This window comes from Falco rusticolus, chromosome 2 (assembly GCF_015220075.1).
Source record: "Falco rusticolus isolate bFalRus1 chromosome 2, bFalRus1.pri, whole genome shotgun sequence".
In the NCBI taxonomy this organism is placed as follows: Eukaryota; Metazoa; Chordata; class Aves; order Falconiformes; family Falconidae; genus Falco; species Falco rusticolus.
The window spans coordinates 47,359,819-47,383,674 of NC_051188.1; the positions used below are offsets into that span (position 1 = coordinate 47,359,819).

At 43.1% G+C, this 23,856-nt stretch overlaps 1 protein-coding gene across 3 annotated transcripts; it reads right to left on the reverse strand.

Annotated features, from left to right (window-relative positions):
• Nucleotides 1–13,492: 13,492 nt before the first annotated feature.
• SPRY2 (sprouty RTK signaling antagonist 2) lies at nucleotides 13,493–19,770 on the reverse strand. Of its 3 annotated transcripts, none has more exons than XM_037378097.1 (2): nucleotides 19,221–19,770; nucleotides 13,493–15,269 (listed from the first exon to the last, which is right to left on the reverse strand). In XM_037378097.1, exon 2 carries the CDS (start codon nucleotides 15,216–15,218, stop codon nucleotides 14,277–14,279), a length of 942 nt encoding a protein of 313 aa, XP_037233994.1. In that variant the 5' UTR covers nucleotides 15,219–15,269; nucleotides 19,221–19,770; the 3' UTR covers nucleotides 13,493–14,276. The 3 variants fall into 3 exon arrangements, with proteins under 3 accessions (XP_037233994.1, XP_037233996.1, XP_037233995.1); XM_037378099.1 differs by lacking the exon at nucleotides 19,221–19,770 and adding an exon at nucleotides 17,739–18,125; XM_037378098.1 differs by lacking the exon at nucleotides 19,221–19,770 and adding an exon at nucleotides 17,072–17,727.
• Between the last annotated feature and the right edge of the window lie 4,086 nt (nucleotides 19,771–23,856).

The window sequence follows — 23,856 nt, forward strand, 5'->3', positions numbered from 1 at the left end:
AGAGAGTTCAGACTTGGTATGCATTTCTGTGTCTCCAAAATGTCTTAAGAACATAGGGACTTCCTATAGCCTCAGAGAAGTGGTACATATAGCCCAGGATTAAGTTTCCGATGGTGACAACAGAGATTCTATCTAGGGAAAATATGCAGACATGGTCACTGTCTGCAGTCCATTCCCTTCCCATCCCTCTCACATCCACCACTGTTGTACTGGGATATTTGACAGTACACCCCACTCCACCCCATTCATTTTAACTTCTGTTCAAGGATCTATTGTCTGTAAACATTTCACAGAGACATGCAAGGTACATGTCTCACTTGCATGTCTCACATTTTAACAACAAATTTATGAAGACAAAGGAGGTTAAGCCGGTCCAGAAGCAGGCTGCAGCTGAGCTCTCGAAGCTAGTTATCATTACAGGTGTTGATGGGACTGTGCCTAGCTGTGAAGGTTGTTTGACCCTGGAGATTGCCTTATGCATCTTCTCAACTAACTCCTGATTACAGATGTATCTCAGCTTGGCTGCCACTTCTCAAAAGTCTCCTAAGAGGTTCCTAAATAAAGCTATGGTCAGCCTCTTCCCTTACTGGATGATGTCCCCTTTCTAGTCTTTAGCTAGCAGGCAAATACTGAATATTAGTCTATTATAGTCCTTACAAATTATATCACTAAAAAACCCGGGGTTTTAATTATACATTTATTATACAAATTATTATTATTATAAATTTATTATAAAAATGTATAATCACTAAAAACCTGTTGTAATAGTCCCTATAAATTGGGGGAAGCTGAATCCAGGGATTAACCATGGTGAAGATTCTCTGCAGGGCAATGACAATCTGAAAGCAGAGATGGCTCTTTCACAATCACACTTTAAAAATAAGAATAAAAGAAAGTAATATTTACAGTCCTGTGGTAAGGTTACATTGCTTACCAGAAGGATATTTATGTGTCACGTCATCTAGGAAATGCAGTGAGGTGTGCTCCTGCTACTTCTTCCTCTCTGCAGCCAGGAAGGGGGGTCTCCAGAGATGCTTTCCTTGTCCCCTTCCTGCTTCTAAGCCAAAAATCAAAGGGATCCTGCTTGGGCAATGCAGTGATAAATACCCGGAGAAAATCCTTGTGGCTGGTCAGGAGGAGAAGAAATGTTTGAATTTATAAAAGCAAGGTCTCTTGCTTTTTAAGGCACAGACGTGAAATGCAAGGTGGTTAGTTACATCTTTGAAGGTGTTAACCAGAAGTTCAAGTCATATCTTCTCTGAGAATATTGGTTGAGGAATGGAACTTATTTGCTTGTGTTTTTCAAACAAATACTTTCTACTTATCAGATGGTAAAATCACAGTGCTAAGAGCATGACTGTAGCTTTTAACATGTATTGGTAGAGATGGTAAACATTTTCTTGGTAGCACAAATGACCAAACCACATGCACTGAAATTCCAGCAGCTTTGACCACATTAACATTTTACCTTATGCTAATGATCATTTGTGTAAGCAAGCAGTTGGTAAAAAACGTACTTTTTTTTTCCTTACTAGTGAGGACACAAAGACAACAGCCTTCTTCACCTAAGATAAATTAATTGAACTAACTGAACTAAACCATCTACTTCTTTCTTTTGGTCTGTTAAGAAAGTGCATAAAATGTGAACTTCTGAGGCATCACAAATATGAAGGAGGAACTCATTTTCCTCCATCAAAGAAATCCACAAATTATTTTTAAATCTTTTTAAAGCTGTGGAAATGTGGTGACAAGCTAAAGCAGGGAAGGTCAGTAGCCTCTCTGACTGGAATGGTAAAAGCCTGGTGGTGAACAGGAACCAAAGCCCATCAATTATGTGAAAGCCCTAATATTCTATGGAAACCAGGCTCTCTGTCAAGGCTTAGGAGTCAGTCCTCGTCCTTAAAATTAACTGAGCTTTGGGTATGAGCTAGAAACTCTCCTGGTTTATAAACTGTGTTATATTCTTGGTTTCCATTTTATCTGCTTGCTGTTAGTTAACTGTGTTATAGATTATGCTGGGTTGCAAAATTATAAATCAAACGTAAGTATAAAGGTACCTGGACATTGAACACTGTTGCTTCATCTTATCTTTAATGCAATTCAAATGTTTTATGGAAAAAAATGAGAAGTTTGTGTATAAGCCAATGGCATCATGTCAGCCTCCAGTTCCTACCCTCTTGCAATACAGTCTGTGGTGGGTGAGTCATCCATATACCCTTACACGGAATAACAGCTTTCTTAACAGATACGATCATTCATGTCACCTTACTTAACTGAAAAGACTAGTCAAGAGGCTCAGTAAGGTGAGATTCACATGATGACTCTCAGTAATTAACTGCAGGATTCATGTGCTCAAGGCCTGCAGACAGCTTTCTACCATGATTAATCCACTGAGCCTTAGTAAGCAGAGCTGATGCTTCCCTAAATCACAGACCTTCTCTACCTCTGAATCTTGCAGAAGTGGCCAAATTATCCCCAAACAGCCCAGCCCAACAAACAAACAAAACCGACATCATACCAAAATGCAGGCTCTGGTATCAGCAGGGCAGCCGCAGTGGCTGCATGGTCATAAAGTCACAGCTTTCCAGGGATGCTGGCATCCTCGCGTATCACAGCTATGTCAGCCTACCCACAAACATCCTTCCTGACTGCCCAAGGGCCCAGGTTTTTCTGTCTCTTTTCTTCATCTTGGATTTGTCAACATCCCACCATCCCTGTCTAGGAGGTATAGGAGCTCCCTTTTGTTTTATGTGAGCTGAATGCCTGGGGGCACTGAAGGGGTTAAGTGGAGGAAATTCTTGTCAGGTTCAATAGAGAATCAAGCATTTTAAAGGATTTTCTGTAAGAAGAACCCAGTATGTCTGACATCAGAGCCACAGCACATTACAGAGAAAGAGTAAAATTTTTACTTAAAGGGGTTTTTATACTTTCGGAGTGGAAAATATTCATATTGTGGTTTTGTACTAAAAATAAATTCTTCCATTCACAGCCAGCAACAGGTAGCTGAGGTTAGATCAAACCACTAGCTTACTAATGACTATGAATTGCAGTATCTATAGAAATGACCAGAATTCAAGGCAGCCTCTAAAATAAGCCAGATGAATCATTCTTGAAAAATATTATTCACTCCGTAATAAATAGGCTCAGCATAAATGTCTGCCACACAAAGCATGCTTTAAGAATTTTTTAAGAATGTAAAACACTGTTGCATGTAAATGGAAATTATCAGTTTTCTTCCTTTTGCAGGGGTTCTGCTTTTTTCGTAACAACTCTGGGAACATTCAAGTGATCCCAGGATCCTAAACTGACTGCATCGAAAGCATTCCTTTTGCACAAGCATCTTCAACATAATAAATACTAGCTCTTAAAAGTGTTACAAATAAGGAATCTGAACTTTCTTGAGCTATAGTGAAAGCTATTGTTCAACAAAGATGCAGTAAGAAACAAAAGCTGATAATATTTTTATCTTTAGATTCTTATCCTACTGTGTAAGATACATTTTTTTTTGTAGTAAGTTACTAGATCAGATGCTCTGCTAGTGCAAATCACCAGAACATCGTACCATTAGTGCAGCCTGGTTGATTTACCCAACTTGAGAATCTGGGCCCCAGTCAAATTATTATAAAACAAAAAACAAAAATCAGAAAAAAACCCCGCAGTGACAGCAATCACTGTCCTGCAATGCTGATACATAATTTTCTACAGGGGTGTACGTTCATATTTCATATTCCATAATATCTCATTAAGGCAAGTGAGCGATCTATGCCCACAGGACTGGCAGACCCTAAGAGACCTGAAGGAGACTAGGACCCTTAGGAAAGACCGACCAAAACAAACAAACAATGGGAACAAATCACCAACAACAAATACCAACCTCACCAAGGAAGCAAATATCAAGACAGCGAAAACCTTCCACTTTACACTTTTGTATTTTTTTTTTTGGTCTCTGGTGTTTCCTTGCCCCGGTAAGCCTTATTGCACATCTCTGAAATGTATACCAAGGATGGCAGTTTTTTCATTGCCATGCATGCTGTAGCCTGCCTTCACCAGAAAAAAAAAAACAAAACCCAAAAAGCCAAAACCCCCCAAAAAACCACAGATGAAAAAAAATACCATTCTTCCCATCGACATGAGACATCTAAAACACATGTAGACAATTCAGGTTTACATCACTAAATTAAGAAATGAATGCTCTTTGTGTCTACTTAGTGTCTGTACTACTGTGGGACTGAATCTCTCAGTAAAGCCAAACGAACAGTAAATATAACAGACATTATTTCATGGCCATTGCTACTACAGCCCTCATATATCTCGACAGGATATTTTTTTCTTTTTCCCACTGAAACCCAGGATGTAACTTACTTATAACCTAATAATTTCATTTGTAGCACATTTGCAACAACAGAGGAAAACTGGTAAACCCATTGTGCCTATCCCAACAAAAGGTTAATCTGCTGGGTTCTTCTGCTTCTCTGTAGACATTAAAGATTTTCAACATCTAAAAAGCTCCTATGCTTTTAAAGAATATTTAAAAGATTTGGTGTCATCAAGATATGCACATATTTGGTTTATATAACCACATCACCTCTGTGCACTCACCCTCCCTTTTACCACTCACCCTCTGATGGTGTCTTCTCCCAGAGTAGTTTATAAATTGTGAGGGGCCGGGAACCTGCCTGTTTGTGCATTTGTGTGAGAGCTTATATCAGTGCTATTCAGTGATTGACACAGCCTTTGAAAGTTGCCATATTATGTATGATTAGCAATAAGAAAACTAGCATCTTCATCACTCATTTCTCACTGAAAGTACAGAGTGGAAAAAAGCTGTTCTATTTACTGGACCAAGATACCACACCTGGGAGACCTCAATATACACAGTACAAAGTACAGGGTAAATGCACTCCCTCTGCAGATGTACTCTCTCAGAAGTGGGGTAAAGAAGTGCCTTTCATGGTCTCATTTCGAAACTAGGGGAGAATGTTACAGCAAAACTAATACTCTGAAAGAATACTAGTAACAGTGAAACATGGTAATAGGAAGTAGCTTTTTTCCTTCCATTTCTTATTTCCCATAAAGAAGATGTAATTATGATGTGCAGATATATATATGTATATATATACAGGAGATATAGCATTCAATACAGAAATGTAACTGTAAAAATATTTTTCCCATCTTAATGAGCATCTTAGATCAAAGCAATGCTACTGTGCATGGACAATTCTGTCTTAGAGTAGCTCACTGTAGTTTATTTTAAGCATGCTTTCACTCATTTAACTTCAGGTAGTGCTTATAGCTGATGTAGTAATACTGTCACAAAATACCATGCAGATACTCTTAGCATGAATGAGCCTATGCCAATTAACCAGATTGTCAGCTAATCCAAATGAATACCCTCCCTAGACTTTTTTTGCAACAGCTGAGCTAAAGTGAATTCAGTCAAACTGTTGCAGCTTCAGTATTCAAGAAAGGTTTGATAACAGTAAGCTGAAATAAAGGGGGAAGAATCTACACACAAGCTTGTATCAGCACAAGCCTGTCAGTAAAAAGCCTAACAGGAATCTGTAGCACCATTAATGGAATTACCCCCAAAACAGAACCTCTCAGCAAAATCTTAACGACTGGTGTCTAAGGGAAGCAACTGCATATATACTACAGCAGTGATAGAAATAAATTATCTTACTCTTAGAATAAGTTAAGTAGGATCAGAATGAAGGTTAAAAATCCTAAAGTAAGGTAGCTATTCCTTGATTCAAAAGTGTGTCTCATGCAATTATAAACTTTTTTTATTCCCCTAGGCAGCTGGGATTTTCCCAGGATACCCATTCAAGTGTATGTTCAATCAGTACATATTCAGGAATTCACCTCTTGTCTATACAAAGTTTCAAGGAGGTCAAGGAGAATTTTGTCATTGCCTCCAGTGAGGCCAGGCATTTCACCCATCAGTCTTGCAGCTGAAGTGAGGTCTTTGGATAAAAACTACGTGAAATGTAAACAGCACAAATCCTGGCGACATTTAATAAACTGAACAGGATGTCTCTCCATCTGATATTTTGCTTAGCTTAATTTATCAACTTAAAGAAAAAAAAATAGTTGACATTGTTCTGTTTTTCTAAAGATGAGATTTTAAAAGGTGAATTGACAGTCCTTTTCTCTTCAGCCACATCCCTTGGACTGCATGTATATAGAAATATATTTTGCATATGCTTAAAATACTTTAGTGAGATCCATTCTCTCACATGCCAAGCTCAAGTGCAATACTTTACACACCGCTTATTTCTCTATGAAAGCCTGCAAAATCACTCAGCAATTGCAAGGTTCCATAAGCCACCCACTCTATAACCTGGGGACTAATGGAGCACGGGGCTTAAAAGAAAAAGGAGAGAACACTTTCTGTATCTTGTGGAAAGATGAAGTCATAGCAATTATCATGGGGGGAAACTTTTTTATGACTGTTTTCTTCAAGATGTATGTAACTTCCAAAAGTAGGATATAACATCTTGATTCATTCTTAAAAAACAAATACTATGACATGAAAGCTTGCTTGTTACTGAGAGATAAAAATAGGAAAAAGTCTTGGTTTATGACTTGTCAGTAAATACTTAAGTAAAAAGAAAAAATATCATTCCCTAAATCAAACAAAAATTTATGGACTCAGGTTTCATATAAAATATCCATTTTGATATTTAAATATCCACTTGAGCTAATTTTAGGTAGCTACTCTACATTGGAGCAAGAGCCCCTGTCACCTAAGCCTTGCAAAATTCTAACAAGTTACACTGCCAACTGCCTTAATCCTTTGACAAAAACTGAAATATGTTCCTTCTGTGCAATTAAGTTACTACTGGGAGATTAGATTGCGTCATCCTAACTCATGAGTATGTCTGTCTTTGTGAGTGAATTCCCTCCCTGAGACTGGATTTGTGGGAGGGATCTCCTTCCTCCAGGACTGCAAATAAATGTGCAAGAACGTTCCTGGGCACCATGTTCCAGCTGGCCCTGAAAGGACAGCATCCATGCTGGGCAACCCCTTTAACCTCTGCAAGATGGGAGCTGCTGGCAAGCTGACTTTTGGGAATGGCCCTGGAACATTTTAGCTCCAGAAATGTGCTGGGGAATAGCTTGGGAGAATGCTTTTTGGCACATGCTTAGCTCACACCAGGGAAAGTCTTAACGCTTCACTAGCGTGGGCAATTGCAATCCATTGCCCAGGAACATTTCCACCTACCGTCTGATTTACTAGTACAGAAGTGGCCAGGGACACTGTTGTGCACTTTCAGACTTTGTACTGTGATTGAATGTAAGCTCAAGAGAACAGCTCAAGCACAGTCCTGATGTAAAGTTCATTTTTTATACCATTATACTCCCCCTCCCCCCATATATTTCAGAAAAACATACACAGTCTTGTCTTCCACTTGAGATGAAGGGATCTGAGGAATGCCTTCCTCCCCAAGAACAGTATTGCGAGTAGTCAACAGTGTGCAGTTAGACTTCACATGTAGCTGCAATATTATGGAATCCTCTTGCACTTGTTTTAAAGTATGAACACAGTGTTTTTCCAACAAAAAAAGTCACTGAGTGATAAAAACATATACACAATAAACAACTGCATAATCTCTCCAGAGCAGCAGGGGTAGAAGACAGTAAACCCACTGCTAAAAGGTACAATTGCATTCAATGAGTTCAGCAAGAAGGCATTGATACTCCTGCTTTTCTTTACTGCTCAACAGAGCTGCAGTTAGGTAAGTTCCCAAAGTGCATTCTGGGTCCCTCTACTTATATACTTCACAGTGCCAAATGCATCAGGGGAAAAAAAAAAATCATAAAACTAACACTCCATTAAATTATCACTCTGTCTACAATAATTAAACACCATGACCCAAAGCAAACAAAACTATTACAAAATTTTCTCCTCTTTGCAATAGTTTATGAAAGAGAAATGAGAAGGAAGAATAACTTTGTTCACTTTGTGTATTTGACAGCATTTGTGGTACACCAGCTTTTACATGTGTTTTACATGATAACAAGAAGTAACATCAATGCTTTAAAAAAATCAGTAATTGATAAAAACTGCACTACAGTGGAAGCTGACAAAGGTCTGAATTAATTTTTAGACCTAAGGTGGAACTGTCTGTCTGTAATTAAAGTAACAGTTTTAAGTATAACCAATTAGTGCATTTTATTTACAGTGCAACTAATTTTGAAACACGGATTGCTGTAGCCCTGATGTTTGACTTCATTTCTGAAGACGACAATGTTAAGTTTGAATGGTCATTTAGAAATTTTTCATTTTGGTGTCTTTTTTGAGACACACTGAAAGAGCATCAAAATATTCTTTTGTTAGTATAGCAGCCTTCAATACCTAAAGGGGGCCTACAGGAAAGGTGGAGAGGGACCTTTTACAAGGGCAGGTAGTGATAGGACAAGGGGTAATGGTTTTAAGCTCAAAGAGGGTAAATTTAGATTAGATGTTAGTAAGAAATTCTTCACTGTGAGGGTGGTGAGACAGTGGAACAGGTTGCCCAGAGCAGCTGTGGATGCCCCCTGCTCCCCACCCCAGAAGTGTTCAAGGCCAGGTTGGATGGAGCTTTGAGCAACCTGGTCTAGTGAAAGATGTCCCTGCTCATGGCAGGGTGGGGAGTGGTAGAACTAGATGATCTTTAAGGCTCCTTCCAACCCAAACCATTCTATAATTCAACAATATTGACCACCGTATGATTTATGATTGGTTGATATATACTGCTTCTTGATCAAAATAAAATTAAGGTGAAAAAAAAAAATATTTTAAACCCCCATTTTTTTCAAAGTGCTCTCTACGCCCATAAATTGGTGATTCATCCTGATACACTCTTGTGTACTGGCTCAGACTCTTTTAAGTTAAACTTGTGCCTGCAACATCCGATTTGCATCAAGTGCCTTCTCTTGTAACATAACTCAGGTGCACCAAGTGGTTTTGTAATTATACAGCAGGCTTTCAGAAAAGCAGAGCTTATAGAGTCTCTTACATTTTTAAAACAGACTATCTCCCTTGGCAAGATTGTTTTAAAATGTAACAGAAGCTCCTAAAAATAATCCTATATAATAGTAGGCTATGTTGTCAAAGCCTCTGGTTATTGGTAAATTCTACTGAAATGGGAACTGATTTATTTTAGTCTAAAACTGAACATTTTAGCCATAAGCTTCTCCAACCAGCACGTAGGATTTGAGTCAGAGAAGAATAAATAAATAAATAAACAAACAAACAAATAAATAAATAAATCGTTCCTACCAGACAGGCAATTAGAAACTTCAGATACATAGTACAATGTCTGTTGCCTTTTCCGAAGGTTTAAAGCACTGAACTCCCACCTGTTTCAAGCGAAACCATTGCTGTTCATGCCCAAAGGTAACTGCATCAGCTCTCTTCTGAGCAATCCCTGTGACAGAGGAACAGCAGATGATGCTTTTATAGTAGTAAGACCTCTGTCTCTGCCAGCTGAAACACAGAGCCAATAGGTTAAAACAAAGGGGAACTCTTTAAAGACACATAAAGCCTTCTTGAGTAATAAAAATCACACTAAAGAAATGAAAATAAGATGTTTTCTGAAACTGTGGATTTCAATGTCACATGAATGGAAAAACACTTTGTATCTCTCTAAACCACAGGATAAGCACAGCAAGCTAGTCATTTTTCCCACGTTGTCTTAAACTTTCAGACACAGAAGTCTGACAATACTAATGAGAAAAGCCTGTTTCATCCTCCTCTTTCACCATTTGTCCTAGTAAGTGGCAGTAAACCTTTATGTACTATGGCTAGGAAAGGTCAAGGGGAGGGACAAGGACCAGAAAGGAGAAATACATAAATAAATAAGACTGCCGCATAGGGCGTCTCCTCAGGTTGAAACAGGGTATTTTTGAAAGAGAAAGTACTATTTATACACACATAGTTTCCATGTCAAACTGTCCTGATTTCAGTGAGACATCAATTTTTATTTCTAAACCTCTGATTTAAAATCAGATTGTGTAAACAGGAATAAAACTGAGTATTTTCATTGCTAAGGATATGGTGTGCTTTGTCACAACGTAGTCTACCTGCAACCCCAACCTGAAATTTATTTTTTTAAGATGAGCCAATTTATTGCTGACATATTCAGTAAGAAATCTCTCCAATACTATTCATACAGACATTACACAATCAAGCGTGCTTTCACATTCAGCCAATTTCTTTCTGGGACTCTGCTCCAGTGATTGATTGAGAAATTTGTCTCAGCAAATGAAGTCATTACTTGCTGTACCTGCACCCATCTGGGAACATCTGAGACGAGACAGACTGTTCAAATCTGTCTTCCACAACTGTTAATTCCTAAAAATAATTGAATGTTCCACTGCAGTACAGAAATGCATTCTATTGTCTCCCTGCCATCTAAGGATAAGCCTTGAGATTTCACTCATCACAAAAATGAATTATTTTATATTTTGATAAAAGTGAAAAAGATATTACAGATAATACTGTACATTAAAAAAAAAAAAAAAAAAAGGCAAGTCATGCTGGGTGCATAAGTGATCAGTACTTTGCTATTGTCAAGTCACTTCCACCTCACACATGCTGAGTTTTGTAAGAAAGTATATATAAAAGCTATTTGTTAATCATCACGACCACTTAACTACTGCACTTCCTCATTTGGAGAATTCGGCCTTTTGAAGACTTGATTTGGTAACTCAGTTGAATATATAAAACCTCACCTGAATATGATCTCAAATCCTTTAAGAACAGATTTTATTTCCATCTAAAGTACTCTATCTTTTTATTCTCCACTTGAATCCAAGTTTGTCTTTTTTTAACTGCTATGATCACTATCTCAAAAAGAAATTATAATCAAGCCTCAAACCATTAAAGAGCAAAATAAAAAATTTGCTTGAGGATATTAATAGAGATATTTCTAAGTTACTGTACAAGCACATTTTGATGCACTTATTTGCAGCTCATACCATACATACATAACTCTTGGTCCAATCCTTCAGTCTTTAAGCAAACCTTACAGTGACATCATAATTTATGAGGTTAATGGATCAAAACACTAAAGCGACAACACAACAAATGGAGCAATAATGAGGGGTTTCCCCTCTCTCATGGCTTAATAGCTGTTTAAAATCCAAGTCCTGTATGGTGTGTATCTGGCATGACTTTCATGACTATCCTCAAAACCTGTGTGTGGAAAATTTTCCTTTCTTGGACCTCCACTTTCGTATCTCAAAGGACAAAGTAGGCATGCTTTAATAACATTATCTCAACCCACTTGAAAAGTTCTCTTAATTCTTACTAAAACAATCTAATCTGTTTGAGGCAAGATTTTGGTTTTATTTAGAATAGTAAACCTTATCTAAATAACTGTAATATTAGGATGGTAATTAACGTACACAAGCCAACTTTTAAGAGTCCACTGCATACACGTGCTATTCATACTAACTGAAGCCTAGACCCTGCACCTGGTTAGCCCTAATGCCATCTTCCCGCATGTCCTCATTTCCGAGTGTCATACATGCAACCCAATTCACTAGCAGTGGACTTACCTGGGATGGGGGGGAATCCACTATTTATCCTCTTTAAGAACCAAGTGGAAGGTTACAACCAGTGTTTCATGTTAAGACCAGCTTCAAATTTCACTATCGAGAAGAAGATGGTTGCCCTTTTCCCTTGGAACCTATCTAGGCAGTCACAGCACTTGCTATAGTGCAAAACAAAACACACCCAGAATTTTAGTACTGGACTTCATCTAGTAGGTCTTAAGAGTTGCAGCCTCCTTGACTGCTACACTGCTCAGCCATACTGCAGTTTTCCAGTTTCACCTTCAGTTTTCCTTAGAGAGATCTTCCTTGACTGAAACATAAGTCACTGAAAAGACAGGGCTCTCCTTCAGTATTATCAAGTTCATCAATACAGCCAAAAGACTGGATTTACTTTCTACCAAAATCAGTGGGGTTTTGGGTTTCTGAAATATAGTCTAAAGGTCAAAGGTTCTCCCCAGAAATGGACTATTGGATCATTCTCATGTTTGTTTTCAATCAGCAAGGCTAACCCAGGACAGTTTAGGCAGAAGCACCTGTCTAATTGAAGAATCACATTCAGTGAATGGAAGCGCATGGTGGTTACCAACCCCTTCAAGAACAAAATTTCTAAAAAAAAAAAAAAAAAAACCAAACCAAAAATCTGTTTATCAGCAGCCAAGTAAAATCTCACATACATGCCTCAACACTCGGTCACAGTATACTGATGCGCTTTAAATATGGACAAATTACTCATACAACATAAGCCACCTTCTTCCTGGCAAATTCCTCTCCTAAGGCTAAATATATACTGCTTGTCTTTGTGTACCAAAGTATCCAGCCAGCTGATGCAGAGAGAAAAGAACACTAGCTTACATTTTTCGCTAGAGAGGTAAGGAAAAAAAAAAGAACAAGGCCCATGTATCAGCGATTTTTGTTTTGCAAGCTAGTCAGGACCTGCACTTTTTAATTCCACTTGATGATTGATAACCAATTCACACAAACACACAGTGTAAGATTTTTGAGTACTACAGACTTATGTAAAATAGACCAAATAGCAGATCACAGATGAAAATTAAGGGGCAAAAAGATGTAACATTTACCCAATGCTCTGGTTTTCAACTTTTAGTGAGCTTTTAATTTATTAGTTATAACTTGTTTTTGTTGGAGAGGGTTCAGAAAAGGCTGTGAGATTTTTCTAAGCGTCAGCTTAAAAATACTTACAACTATTTCTTAAATGCCAGCTTAAGAAATGTATAAATAAAATCCAACATTAAGACCTCTAAACTTGGAGAGACATGCTCAGAACAGGAAATGATAGTTTGTTAATAAAGAAAGGTAAATCATTCTCCAGTCTTCCGGTGGGAAACTTGGCAGCGAAAGGATTTTGACCTCAGTGGAAGGTAACTGTCACAAATGACAAATCAAGCAACTTTCTTCTTAGAAGTGGGGCAAATGTTTGACATAAGGCTGGACTGCAGTCAGATCTATCATTCCCTGTGGCATATTCTTCTACTTTTAACAAATAATCCTGCAAGCTTTTTGCACTGACCATATTAATTTTCTTCTTTTTTTCCTCTCTCTCTCTCCCCGAGTAAAGCTGTGCAAGCCTAACATTTTTTGTAAACGATTACTTATTTCCTATTTGAAGCACAAAAGCTCATCACTTATAGAATAGGTCAAGCTTTCAATGCCTATTAGTCCCAGTCTGGAATGAATTAATGCATTTTCCTATGTTCATTTTCCTCTTCTGTTGTAGAAACAGTATTTGGGACCTTTGTGCAAAGGAAGGAAGCAAAAATCCTGTATTATTTTCAGGTAAATTAGTAAACAACAACAAAAAAAGATACTTAAAAATTCTATTTTCGTATTAGACTCACTGTGACTGTATCACTGTAAAGTTTACAATTAGAAGTACCAGTTCTCCCAACTCAGAACAGTAAGTGGGAGGAAAAAATGACAAGTAGCCCAGTTTAATTTCAAACGTTAATATATTTTCTATTTTATAGTGAACATATGCATCGTTCACCCCTTATTTGCAGCAACTATGACGTCCTCATAAAAAGGGGTGACATTTGTAAGATGCCTCTTAAAATAAATATTTCTTTTTATAAAATAATAAAACTTCAAATAAATATTCTTTACACTAAACAATATGTTGAAAAAATTAGAAAATAAAGGCTGAATTTTACTGTAACTGTACAATATACATGAAGTCCAAAGGGAAATCAGAGTCTTGTAATAGAAGGTTTCCGTAAGACAAAATACAATCTAAAAACATACTGATTGATTCACATTCTTCCGAATGTACAACATATTAGTATAATATTTTGTGACTGTGCCATGCCTTATGACACCACGTATTTTTCACAGTTGAAAATATTATTGTATATACAAAAATATAGCACATTATCTCTGGCAGAAAACAATGAAAAAAAAGGAGTCATTTGCTAATTTACAAATTTTGCAAGTACTATTCACAAACAATTGAGTTGCCTAGGAGTGTCTGTGTTGCTTTAGCTTATGCAATATGTGGGTCACAATGTACTGCATCCCTTTTTTTTTTCTGTATGCCACTAGCTGGATTCTAACAAGCGTATCAGTTAAGATGGCACACACACAGAAAAGCATTTCACTGCAAACAGCAAAGTATACCCCCAACCTTTCTACTACAGTCCCAAGACCATAGCTGCTTAGTTGGTTGCATATGTACGTTAAAATAATCTTTGTTACTTTAGTATTTCTGACTAGTGATGCTATGTTGGCTTTTCAAAGTTCCTGGGGGGGACGCTGGGAACTTTGCAGCAAACGGTGTTGGAGTGTTTACAGCGGCATCCAGGCCGATTTACCCGGTCGTAACAGCCCTGGCACAACTTAAGGCAACCCTTGGCTGGTAGGTAACACCACAAGCAAGGCAGAAAGAGGGACACCACACCCATGGCGGACCACCTAGTGCAGCAATGCGACTGACTGCAGGAGCAGGGGTTGTCAGCACAGTTGTCCTCGTCATCGTTGGAGCAGTGATAGAAGAGGCCCTTCACGCAGCAAACGCAAGTCCCGTAATCAACCACGTTCTGGGCTGAGCAAAGACACTGCTTGTCACAGATCCAACATGATGGAAGGGTCCTTGGATAAGTGCACTCCTTACACTTACACTTCCCACAGTCCTCACACCTGTAGCTGTGCGCTCCCAAGTCTTCTTTGCTCAGTGGCTTCAGCTCACTTGACTTGAGCTCAGACTTGGGCTGCATTCGGACTATCCCGTCAGCAACTGGCCCCGAGGATGAACCTAGAAGTCTCTGTTCAGATGAATTACTGCTTGTACTTGTCCTTGTACTGCTCCGCGAACCTGTGCTGACTGTACTGATGGATCGGGACAGAGGTGCCCGAGGAGGGGCGTGTGTTTGTGCATGCTGAATCCGGCTAAAATGACGATGCTCGGGCAAGCCATGGGGCCTTTCATTTTTGGATTGGGTTGCTAGTCGAGGAGTGGACTTGACCCCTGGCCGTGGAGCCACCGTAGGCCCCTCCGTATACTCATTTGTGTTTCGGATGGCTCTGATCTGGTCCAGCGACAAGACATGAACCTGCTGCATCAGGACATCCCGCAGGTCAGGCTCCCCGTGCGGTCTCCCACTGTCACGCCGAGCTTGTAGCAAGGCCTGCGACCCGCTGCCGTGCTGAGCTCTCGTCTCCATCGGTGCCCGGAAGCGTGCTCACCCCAGCAGGCTTAGAACACATCTGAAATCCTGGAGCGACAAAGAGAGGATTCACTATTGCAACACATTTCATTGCTCTCTCCAGCAGCCTTTCAAGGCTGCAGGATACTACAGCACAGCACACAATCTAGTAATGCATCAGCCATTAAAAAAAAAGGAGTCACATCTGGGGCGGAGCGCGGGTGCTGGTCAGCTGCATGCACTTCCCCTGCCCTCTCCTGCCTACTCCGGTGGACACCTTAAAGGGATTCTGTTCTAGGTCCACACATCTTAACTCGTGGCTCTAGAAAGTCTAGGTATTGCGCCTGCTAGCTAAGACTTCCCAGGCCATCTTCTGGCTAGACCATGGCCTTCAAAGTGATTACACTTCAGCACTTGAAGTGACTTGAAGTGACTCTTCTTTTCACATCAGGCTATTGAAAACCTTAGATACATATATAAAAAAAAAAAAAAAAAGCCAGCAAGTATTTAGCAAGTGTAATGTGACCAGCTGATGACAGACATATAATTCTCCAATTCTGTTTAAAACTGGATAATATTTTGGTAGGCTAGTCTCTTTACACATTAAACTTTATATGATGTAAATAGGAAATTTTAGTTTAATACCAATAGTCACAAGAAAAACACTAAATAGCAGTAAAATGTTTGAGGTTAGACATTAAATGAGTTAGTGCTACCAAAAACTTCAGCAGCACAAGTAAAAATATCTCTCTCCAGTATTTTAGTTGTGTGTCACACTTGTGTACACCACTGCAATTGTTATTTTAAGGCTCAATGCTACAAAAGCAATGATGCCATAGTTTTATTTTTTTAAAAGGTGAAAAATTCCACAGACTACATTTCAAATTGTAAATATTACCAAAAGTAGCTTGTGGGACAGAGGCATGCATAATATAATCAAACAGTGACAGCATCCAAGAAGTCTACTTGATTGCAAATATTACTTTAAAGGATCATTAACTACAAAGCAGAAACGCAGACTTAATTTAAATGGAAACTCAGTAAAAGACCCAGAAGATGAGAACTTGTAAATAACTAACTTCCACAGTCAGATACACAAGTTTCAGGTACTGCCCTCTAAATTACTTAGTATTTGGTTTGCCCTTATCATATCTTAAAGTGGTTCCAAAATCCAATTACCTATACAAAAATCCAGAACAATATTTTACAATTAAAACCCAAGCAGGAACCAAGCTTCTTACAAGGACCACACAATGTCTTCTATTATACCTAGAAAGAGCACCACAGTGTTACTCTGTACACACCAGTTACCAACAATAATACTATACCGCAGTATAATAAAATATAGCCAAACAGTTTAACAATGAATATCTCAAGACACTGTCTTTATTCTAACAGCAGTGGAAAACATTTAACCTTTTAACTCCTGGCTTCCTCCCCTCAAGTGCTTTCTGTTTTTAAGAAAAAAAACCCTAAATTTTGAGAGTGACCACCTACTTTAGATATTGCCAAATCCTGGTTTGGACACAGACTGTATGTCATGCTAGCCCCCCGCCCCCCAAAAAAATAAAAAATAAAATAAATCTGTCAAATTTATCTTGAAGCACTGCTTCTGTTTTCTTCAAGTTTAAACCTTTGTCATACAAGTTTCAAACAACAGCCTAAGCAGACATTTCCTCATCTGAAACTATATGGAGATATAAGCTAATAGAAATTAAAGTATTTTCCCCATCCTTGAGAGGAACTATCAGCCCTATCTGCCCTCCACGTCCAGGTTCTAGCCGGGCTCGGCCAGCCGAGAAGGTAGGCTGAACCAAACCCTGCCTTCTCCAGAGATGACAACCCGGCGCAAAAGCAGAGCTGACTCTGACCTGCAGGCGCTTAAGACGACAGCGGTGGCGGTGGCGGAGCCCCCCTCGGACGCCAAGGTGGGCGCTGGAGGAGAAGCCCCCGCGCTCCGCTCCCGTCCCCGCTACAGCTGCACCCGGCGCGGAGGGGCGCGCAGCAGGTGGGAGGCGCGGCCTCTCGCCTGCCGGAGCGCGGCCGCAGGCGCCGCCGGCAGCCCCGCAAGTGCAGACAACCTGGAGATAACCAGGAGACATCCTCTGGGCTGGGAGGTGGGAGGGGGCTGCTGCAGCCGCCTTATCAGGAAAGTCAAACCCATGTTTCCTTTTAACTCTTCCCCCCTGCCCTCCCCCGAGAGATGCTAAAGAAGCCTTCCCCTCCCGAGTAATGAGAGGCGCCCCGCAGACGGTCTGTGACAACACCTCGGGGACAGTTGGGCAAAAGGCAGATTACCCCCCCTCGCCCTGCCGTAAGCACCCATTCAGCTTCACAAAGCCAGCCGCTGGAAAAGCTCCTCTTATTTTACGCATATTCTGCAAACTGCCGGACCTTCAGTCCGCCCCAGCCCGGAGGGACCCAGAAGGCACTTTCAGCGGGCCATCGGTCCGAGTCGGGCGAAAGTCCTTTTTCTCCCCCCGACAGATCCGCTAACAGGGCAAGATGCAAACCTCCGGCATTTATTTGCAAACATACATTCGCCTGAACATTCTTACGGGAAAGCACGTCTTCCCCTCCTCTGATCTAGCACTTCTCCCCTTCCCATCCACCAAGAGCAGAGCAGCAGCATTTGCCTTTTTGTGTGTGCATGTGTGATAACACGATTCCCCACTTCCAAAAGCCAAAGTCCACTCTCGCAGAGCTCAAGTGCCATGATAGCTAACTTTTCCTAGCTGGGATTGGCAAAAGGGCGAGTAAGGGGGCCGGGTTTCGCGTTCGGCACATTTGGGGAAGTTTAAAACGCAAGGGGCTTCTTGCGTGCTGTGGAAAAAAGCCCGTGTCTCGCTGGCTGGGAGAAGGCGAGCCTAAGGGGGAGAAGTCCTCTGCTCTTGAATTTCTGTTTTGTGTCCGAAGCCTGTGCAAGGCACCCCCACCCCCATCCCCACCGCACACACACCAACCACCTCCTCCTCTTTCAAAGTGCTTTGAAACCCCCATTAAGGGCCGAGTGTGTGATCAGACTATGGATTAGGGCAAAAGGGACTTTACCATCGGGGTGGGGCAAACTGACACACAAATAGCTTGCTGAAAACACCAGCAGCTTTTTTTTCTTTTCCCTTTTTTTTTGGGGGGGTGGGTGGGGTGTGTGTGTGTGTGGGGGGGTGTTACAAAGTAAACCCACCAAAGGGAGGGGGAGGGAAAAGCAAAAATCACGGCTTTCCTTCCTTTCCATACCTGCCCTCTGCATAGAAGAACCTGGGGAAGAACTTTGCTCGTCTTATGAATCGAGTTAATTTCACCACACGAGAAATACTTATGTGTATGCGCGCGCGCACACACACACACACACACACACACACACACACTTGTACCAGACGTGCACTCGCTTCCGAATTGCACGGATCTCCCGACGCCACCACAGACGGGCGTAAATCACGCACCGAAGGGCGAGTTGCTCGCTCTCCCCCTGGACAGTACAAACCGCCCCGGCGCTCGCCAGCCCCGCAGCGCCCTCCTGCACCTCCCCTGGGGCTCGTCCGACACCCACGCGTGCCCGGCCAGGCAGGGGCGCGCAGCACCGCCCGCGCCGGCTCCCCGCAGCAGCAGAACACGCTGCAGCCTGCGTGCCCGTGTCTGCGTGTGTGTGTCGGTCTGCGTGTGCCCCCGACCTGCCCGCAGCCCCCGCGGGCATGCCCGCCGGCCCGCTCAGCCCTCCGCCCCCCAGCGCAGCCTTCCGCGCCCCCGAGGCACCCCAGCGGGGCGCAAACGCGGCGCAGCCCCCAAATGCCAGCGGAGCTATCCCCCCCCTCCGCCCCCCGGAGAGAAACCGCTCCGAAATCCCACCTCCGGCTCCTCTCTGAGAAAGGAAGGAGCGGGGAAAGGGGAAGAGGGAGAACCTGTACGAATGGAAAAGGGATCGGCCTCAAACATTTCCACGAGTTTTCTTGGAGTAACCAAGGGGGGTGGGGGGTGGGTGTACTGAAAAGCTTGTTTTGCAAAGAAGGAAAAGGCTCTCACCGTGATCGCGGCGCTGCACCAAACCCCTCTCTCTCTTGTATTTTCTTCTTCCTGCGGTTTGCAAATAAATCCAGCCCTAAAGCAAAAAAAAATTCTTTTCCAAACTCTGCTTTAGTCCAACTTGCAAATTAGAGTAAGAATGATCACCATGTAAAAAAGTCCAGAGCAAAGTTAGGTCCCTCTCCCCAGACAGATTATAAATACGTGTGTGCGCGTATATACTATAATAATAATTAAAACACCTCTCCGGATCGGGGTGGGTTTTCCTTGCTCCTAAAAAGAAAACACTCAGTCTCTCTCACACACACTTTCCTTTTTTTTCCTCAATGAACAGGAGGCCGAATCGCCAATACCAAGTCACTTTTTTTGTTGTTGTTGCAAATGATCAAGAGCAAGGGGAAAGCCAAAGAAAACAAAATAAAGTGGATCTAAAATAAAATCCCAGAGCTTTCTTCCACTGAGCTCCTCCAAAAAAGCAGCTTGTGCAATGTAGCCGTTCTGCTGCTTGCTGCAAGCTCCTCTCCCCTCTCTCCCTCTAGCTTTCTCGCTCCCTCTGCGAGCGTGTGTGTGTTGCAGGCAGCTCTGTGGTTTGCGATCGGGGGGGGGGGGGGGGGGATGTTTTGGGAGCGCAGCGGATTTGTGGTGGTGGTTGTTGTGTGTTTGGAGGAGGAGGAGGAGGAAGATTTGAGATCTGAGCTGTAGGGGCTCGCCGTTTTTCTGCTCGCTCGCTCTCTCCCTCTCTCTCTTTTTCTTTCCGGAGGAGGTAGGGTGATCTCTCTGCAAAAGCAGCAGTAAATGGCGTCATGTGGATCTGAGGAGGAACAGAGCAGTTGTTGTCCCAGAGGATATATCGCATCCGGTCCCAGCTCATTGGCTCTGCGGGGCTACATTCACTGGCGCTCCCAGCGCCCTGCCAGCACTCCGAGCTGCGGGAGGCTTTCAAAAGGGTAGCGCCGCCGGCCCGGGCCCCGGCCCGTCCGCGGCGCTGCGCTGCTCTGCGCTGCTCTGCGCGGAGCGGCGCGGAGCCAAGCGGAGCCCCGCTGCCGGGGCCTCGCCGCAGCCGTTTTCACAGGAGGCTGCTCCGTGCGCGGTCACACGACGCTCGGGGTTCCTTTTGTGCTCGTGTACGCGTTCAGAGGAAGGCAGCGATAGGTTTGCAGGGGAGCCGAGGGCGGCTCGCTTCTCCCGGGGAGGAAGGCACGCTCTTCCCGCCGCTGCGGGCTTTCGGGGGACCCGTTTCCAGGTGCTTCCCCTCCCCCCTCCCCCTGTTTTTTTGACCGAGTGGAATAAAAGTTTACACTTTCTGCCCCCCACCCCCGGTCCCCGGCGGGGAGAAAGAAGGGCCATTACTTGAGCATTGTCCCACGGATTAGCGCGGTGAGGCGGCGCGGGGGGCGCCCCCGGGGCCGGGGGGGCCCGCGGAGCTGCGGCCCGGGCGCCGCGGGGGCGGGGGCGGCGGGGCAGGCCAGGCTGCTGGCAGCGCCGCGGGACTTTCCGCGCACCGTGCGGCAGCGGGCCTCGCGGCGTCCCGGCCAGCAGCGGGGTCTCCTCGCCTGGGCGGAGAGACGGCGTTTCTTTTAGGGGAGGAAAAAAACCAAACCCAAACCACCAATTCTCAACCGAAAAACCCGACCAACTGTGTTTTAATTAATTCCCATTCGTGTAGGGGACACGGTCTGCGAGCAGCTCACCAACGTGACTGTTTGTCTTCTGGGCGTTTCCTGACACGGCCACAGCTCGGTCCCTTTTGTACGAGCTGAAAGGACCGACGGGGCCACTGTGGCTGGGCTCGGGCATCTTGCGCCTACATGGATCTTTCTGCGCGCAAAGCTGCGTATCCACGTAGGCATGCACCGGGCACGGGTACACCCGTGTCACGTGTGGCACCGCTCAGGATACACACGGTGCGCACGGCGGCACTGCACTGCGTTATTTGCGTGAGCGATCACCAGCGCATAGCCCCCAGCAGCCCTTTTCACTAGCCGAAGCTATTTTGCTGGCACATCCCCTTCTACACCTGCTAGTCACCGCTTTCTGGAGGGGGTGGTCATCCTCCACAAAAACATGTAAATATAAAGGGATGTCTTACGTGCACGGCCTTCAGCTTTTCGTGGTTTTATATGCAAATATCCATTCTTCCACAATACTATTCCGAACCGGCAGATTATTTTGCCATAGCTGCTTGACAGTACGGTTAGCCCGAGTTGCACTTCTCCCTCCCCTTCACGTGGGCTCCACCGGTCCCTACCCTGCACGAAACCGCCGCGGCCTCGGCGGGGACGGTGCTCGGGGCCGCGGCGCCCGTCCCGTCCGCACCCTCCCCGCCCCCCCGGGCCTGCAGACGGAGCAAAACGCCGGTCGGGGCGGAGGCAGCCCCGCCACTGGAACCGCAGCCCCGCGGAGCCGGGTTTCACTCAAGGCTCCGGTGAACGGAGGCGGCGGCGCGGCCGCTCTCCCCGCCAGAGGGAGCGCGGCGCCGGGCGGGGGGCGGCGGGGTCAGGGCGCCCCCACGGCACCGGTCGGGGGCTCCGCGGCGGCAGCAGCCCCGCCGTCGGGGCGCGGGAAGGGCGGGAGGAAGCCCACGGGCCTTCCCCACGGCTTCCCCCACGGGAGGGGGCACCTGGCGCCCCGTGGTCTGACCTGGGCATCCTCGGAGGTGTGCCCTGGGTGCAGGCTGCGGATCCAAGAGATCCAGCTGATTTTAACCATCGTCGGTTAAAATACCCGGGAAAGAGAATGCAGGATCTCAATTTCGCTTTACTGTAGAAAGAGAAAAATCACTTCTTCCCACATAGCAAAGTAGAAAATAGGTGAAGAACTCTTTCTGCAAGCCTAGACACATGGGGAAGTTCTGTAGATTTATTTATTAGTGGTTATACCGAGTCTGTAAATAGTGTTCAAACTGGAAAGTTCATAATACCATTTTAAAATCTGTTGGTCAGTGCTGCCATCGGCAGTTTATATGCCAGTTCTCAAATACAGGTGTATAAAGTTAATATAGTGAATAGTCCCAAAGACATATATGAGAACAGTGACAGGTACGAAAATTATTTTTATTCACAGAGCCAGTCATGTGTGCAAAATGGTGAAGTGCCAGCCTTGTACCAAAAGAAACCCCAACAAAACCAAACCAAAACAAACCCCCAAAACCCAAGCATACAGCATCCTAGTGCTGCTGAGTTTGAAACAGAAGCACCAAATCTGCAAAGATTTGTGCACTAACTTGCACATAGATAATCAATAACTAGTGCACAAATATGCAAAATTAAGAGTGGTGATGGGTTTTAATTTGCTTGTTTGTTTGTTTGTCCGTTTTTTTTGTTTTCGGATTGGAACCTCAAGGCTGAGTTCTCAAGGCCTTTAATTTGATGATACCTTGGAACCAGCTTTCGCAGGATTCCGTGTATCCTTCACATTTCACGTTTCTTGTCGTGATAGGGGTTTAATGCATGTGACTATGTTTCCCCTAGTGGTTTGCTCTAACCACTGCAGGATTTTTTGCTTTTAACCCACGCAGACCTTGTTGTTAGAGATTAAGGTTTTCAGTTCATTCTCAGCAGAGGAATATAGCTAGTGTATATATATATGTATACATATAGATGTGTATGTGTGTTCATAATATACTGGCATAGTAGCAATTTCAGTGACCGCAGGTGAAGGGCAGAGTGACATGACATGACAGATACCCATCTGAAATAGTTGAAACTTTTCTGCATCCTCCTAAAATTGTCCCATGAGGTTTTACATGATTTAATTTTCAGACCCAGGACCTGAAAACAAGCAGTATTTCCCCCTTTTTGTAAAAGAAAAGGAAGTTCGTTCATAAGGAATTGCTTCTTGCAAGGGAATGAAAGTGCAGTAAATTTGCAGACTTTCAGAACATTTTGTGCATTATCTCATGAGTTAATGCAGCGATATGAGGATACTGATTCTGCACATCCTGAAAGGACTAAGTTTGGCTGCATACTGCTTCTAATGCCCAGTATTTCCTTAGAAACTTAAACCTTTAATTGATTGTCTTTCTTGTTTGTAACCCTGTAAAAGGTAATGTACTTAAAAGAATTACGTGATTTAAAAAAAAATATTAGCTGTAAAGCTTTTTGCCTACTGATACTTCATTGAGATTCTCAGGGGAGGCAAAAACACTTAGATGTATCATAGAGAGAAACAGAAAAGTCAAACTCACTGTATTGTAAACAGTCGGACAATTTTTATGAAGAAAATTATGTCCCTGACTCAGTACCGTTAGTTTTGCTTTTGTAATTTTCATTGTAGGTTACCTGAAGAAAATCCCAGAATTCCTTAAGAGGGGAAAACAAGCATAGCCTACTGGGAACTCGTTCTGGTGGGGCACGGAGCAGCACTGTTAAATGTGAAAAACAGAATATATACTGGCTGCTGTGCTTGGGAATAGACATGCCCTGCAGCTGCTGGGATTCTGCCTCCTGCTTTTAGTGATGCCCAGATCTTCTGGGAATTAACTACTGTTATTCAGATCTAGCTAATGATCATCACCTTCCTTAGACCATCCTTCCTTCAAGAGATCCTGTGTAATTTTATCCCATCTGATGACTGCCTCAGGATATGGAGGGACAGTTGCCAGCAGAATATTTTCTTGTCGAATACCAAATATACT